This window comes from Myotis davidii, unplaced genomic scaffold, assembly GCF_000327345.1.
Source record: "Myotis davidii unplaced genomic scaffold, ASM32734v1 scaffold807, whole genome shotgun sequence".
Classification (NCBI taxonomy): Eukaryota; Metazoa; Chordata; class Mammalia; order Chiroptera; family Vespertilionidae; genus Myotis; species Myotis davidii.
This window is the reverse complement of record NW_006298272.1, coordinates 586,324-589,706: the sequence shown is the minus strand read 5'-3', so window position 1 is coordinate 589,706 and position 3,383 is coordinate 586,324. Positions and strand designations below refer to the sequence as shown.

Sequence of the window (3,383 nt, the reverse complement as noted above, 5' to 3'; positions counted from 1 at the left end):
GCCCGCTGTCCCCTCCTTCCCCGCCCCTCACCTGGGTGGAACCCTGCCCGCTGTCCCCTCCTTCCCCCCTGCCCCCAATGCGGGTGGAACCCTGCAGGCTGTGAAAAACTGACTTGCTTCAGTCCCCAACCCTGACCGGAACGATTCACAAGCTAAGAGGCTGGTGGTGGAAACTCAAAATCAACCTCACACCCTCAGTGCTGCTGCCGTCAGGTGTGCCCCTCCTGACATGCGTGGCGAGGCCGAGTGCCCGGTGGGCCACAGACCCGAGACCAAAGCCAGAGGCACCATGCATGGGGCATGGGGCGCAGGGCGTGGGGCGTGGACTCTGGGTCTCAGGGCCGAGAGGAACACTGGACCGTATGGCTCTGACTTCACTTGCCGCCCGCCTGTCCTCCAGGCTCCTGTCAGCCCATCCTGCGCTCTCTCCCGCCCTGTCCCGGGGCCGGTGGGAGGGCTGCGACCTGTGACCCAGGCGGCCTGAGGGGACCAGGGCGTACCTTCTCTTGTTCTCATGCTCGCTCTCCTCCTCCTCGGAGCTCAGCCTCTTGGCGCAGAGCCTGCAGACCGTGCCCTGTGGCAGCAGCTGCTGGCTGGCAGCACGCTGGGAAGACGACTTCTCGGTGAGAGACTGCTGGGAGGACGACTGGGAGGACGACCGGGAGGACGAGCGCCTTGATGAACGCGAGAAAGTGGGGGGTGTTAGAAAACTGTTCTTTCTATACACACATGCACGCACACCTATACACACAGTGCACACACATGCAGGATCATGCGTGTGCATGCTTATGGATACATTACCTTTGTGCATGACGTTATGCAAATGTGTACGCATGTGTGCGTTCTCATGTGTGTACATGCATGCACCCTCGCAGGTGCACGCAAACATGCGCACACAGGCCTACACAGTGTGTGTGTGTACACACATCCACATGTGCACATACAAGTGCACGTACACTATGCATGCACACACACCTACATCCTTCTGCACCCGGCTCTCCGCACTCAGAGGGACACTGTCACACGGAGCTCCTCCCCCACCCCTGCGCTGTGTCAGCCTGTGCCACACTCTGGCCCAGCACCAGGAGTATATATATCCGAAGGCATCTGAGGCTCCCGCGGCGGTTGGGAGGGGCTGGGAGTGTTTGCCTTTGTTTGTTACGGGGACGGCAACTGGACCCACAGACCCCAGGCATTTCTAAATATAGGGTGCTGGTGACACGCAGGAACCCAAGGCTGAGCCCATCGGCCAGCAGCCCAACCTTCCCATCGGTGCCCTGGAGCTGCCGATGTGCTGTCCATGGGCGGGAGCTGCAGGCCCCTGAGGATGCTGGTCTTCAGAAACTCCCAGAGGACACTGGGGCTTGACCCCCCGCCTGTGACTCAGAGTCACTTCACTCCTTGTTACATTTACTATTCATGCAGCAAGTTTCCACCCATGGTTCCTCTGCCATCCCATAATTTCTCTGCCACTGGCAGCGTTCCCTCCCATTGTCTTCCCTCCCATTGCCCTTGTTTTTTGGTGGCTTCTTAAATTCCTCTTCTGGAAGATGCGTGAAGAAGGATAACATCAATGAGCACTTCCTAAAAAGCCCCCACCCCTCCTGATCTAACCCGGGGTCAGAGTCAGTACACCAGGGTCCACCAGGATCTACCAGGATCTAGAGGGTCCATCAGGATCCATCAGGATCTACCGGGATCTACTAGGGTCCACCAGGGTCTACCAGGATCTACCAGGAGCTACCAGGGTCTATCAGGACCTACAAGGATCTAGCAGGTCTAGCAAATTCTACCAGGGTCTACCCGGATGCCATGTAGCATTCCACACATAGTTCCCTGAGCAGCTGAGCAGCCACATTCGCCTCTGGCATTGAAGAAGGGCATCAGGGATCCTTGCCACCCCTGACCCTCCCCAGTCACGTCACTCCAGGCTCCAGGGGACCAGGTAAAGCTCCCTGCCTCTGACTGTGGGTCGCCCACAGTCGAAGTTCTATGCGTCTAAGGCAGGGGTGGGGAACACCCAGCCCGAGGGCCATATGAGGCCTGCAGCGGCCTTTGGCCTGGCCCTGCCAAGGCATGAGGGGCGAGTTTATTCAATGCTTGACCAAAGAGAGCAGGTAGTTTTTAAGTGGATAGTTTTGTATGGCCCGTGGGTGACGTTGTAAATGCCCCACTGGCCCTTGGCAGAAAAACGGTCCCCACCCCCGGTCTAATCAGTGAATTCCAACTTACATTTTTGCTGCATATTCGTTCATAAGGTACCTCGTCTGAATATTGCGATACGACTGGTCGAAGTGCTTGTGTCTCCTTTGGTAAAAAGGCACGGTGACAAGCGACATCTTGGCGTCCACCTGCGAATAAAGAGTGACGAGCAGCATGAGGCCCTTTCTGAACTAGCCCTGCCATGTCTACCGGACCCTCTACCACGCCTGTGGCAAAGGGGAAATCAAGTCCAGCTAGCCAAACCCACGGGCGGTGAGCGGCGGATTGTACACGCGTGAATAATCCCCGACCGGCAGTCCAGATGCCGAGTGAGGCCCCAGGACCCGATTTTATTCTTTCTCTGCTGCCTACAGTTCGAACACTGGGCCCTGGCCAGTCTGGCTCAGTGGATGGAGCACCAGCCTGCAGACCGAAGGGTCCCAGTTCAATTCCAGTCAAGGGCACCTACCTTGGTTGCAGGCTCCTCCCCGGCCCGGGCCCTGGTCAGGTCTCGTGCAGGAGACAATCAATCACTGTGTTTCTCTCACATCGATGTTTCTCTGTCTTTCCCTCCCTCTTCCACTCTCCCTAACAATCAATGGAAGACTATCCTCGGGTGAGGACTAAACGAAAAAGAACGCTGGGCTAGGTATTTCATTTTTTTGTTTGTTTTGTTTTTAATCCTCACCCAAGGATATTTTTTTCATTGATTTTTTTTTTTTTTTTAGAGAGAGAGTGGAGGGGAGGAAGGAGGGGGCAAAGAGAGAAACGTTGATGTGAGAGAGACACACTGTTTGGCTGCCTCCCGCATGCACCCCAAGGCCAGGGATCGAGCCTAAAACTGAGGTACATCCCCTTGACGGGGAACCAAACCCATGACCCTTCAGGCCTAGGGCCGATGCTCTAGCCACTGAGAAAACTGGCCAGGGCTATGGTTTCATTTAATTGTAAACACAACAGGTATTTACAGAATGCCTGGTTTGTTCAAGGCCCCGTGGGTGATGAGGATAAAAATAATTAACACAGGTGAGAGAAGTGAACGCAAACTTGGAATACGAGAGCAGAGGATGCACAGTGTGCGCTCCGGAGAGCAGGGGGTGCGTGTAGCTGAGGGGGAGTCAGAGAGGCCCCTGCAGGGGGGAAACGGAGGAGAGCCCTGAGATGGGTGGGCGGGCAGGCAA

At 56.3% G+C, this 3,383-nt stretch overlaps 1 protein-coding gene across 1 annotated transcript in view; it reads right to left on the bottom strand.

The window, feature by feature from the left end:
- MYOM2 (myomesin 2) overlaps window positions 1–3,383 on the bottom strand; it is a 62,578-nt gene that overhangs the window by 49,052 nt on the left and 10,143 nt on the right. Inside the window, exons 3-4 of the mRNA XM_015570590.1 lie at window positions 2,233–2,351; window positions 390–674 (exon numbers count right to left, since the gene is read on the bottom strand). Of these exons, the coding sequence (XP_015426076.1) occupies window positions 390–674; window positions 2,233–2,351 (404 nt within the window). The remainder of the gene's footprint in view (window positions 1–389; window positions 675–2,232; window positions 2,352–3,383) is intronic.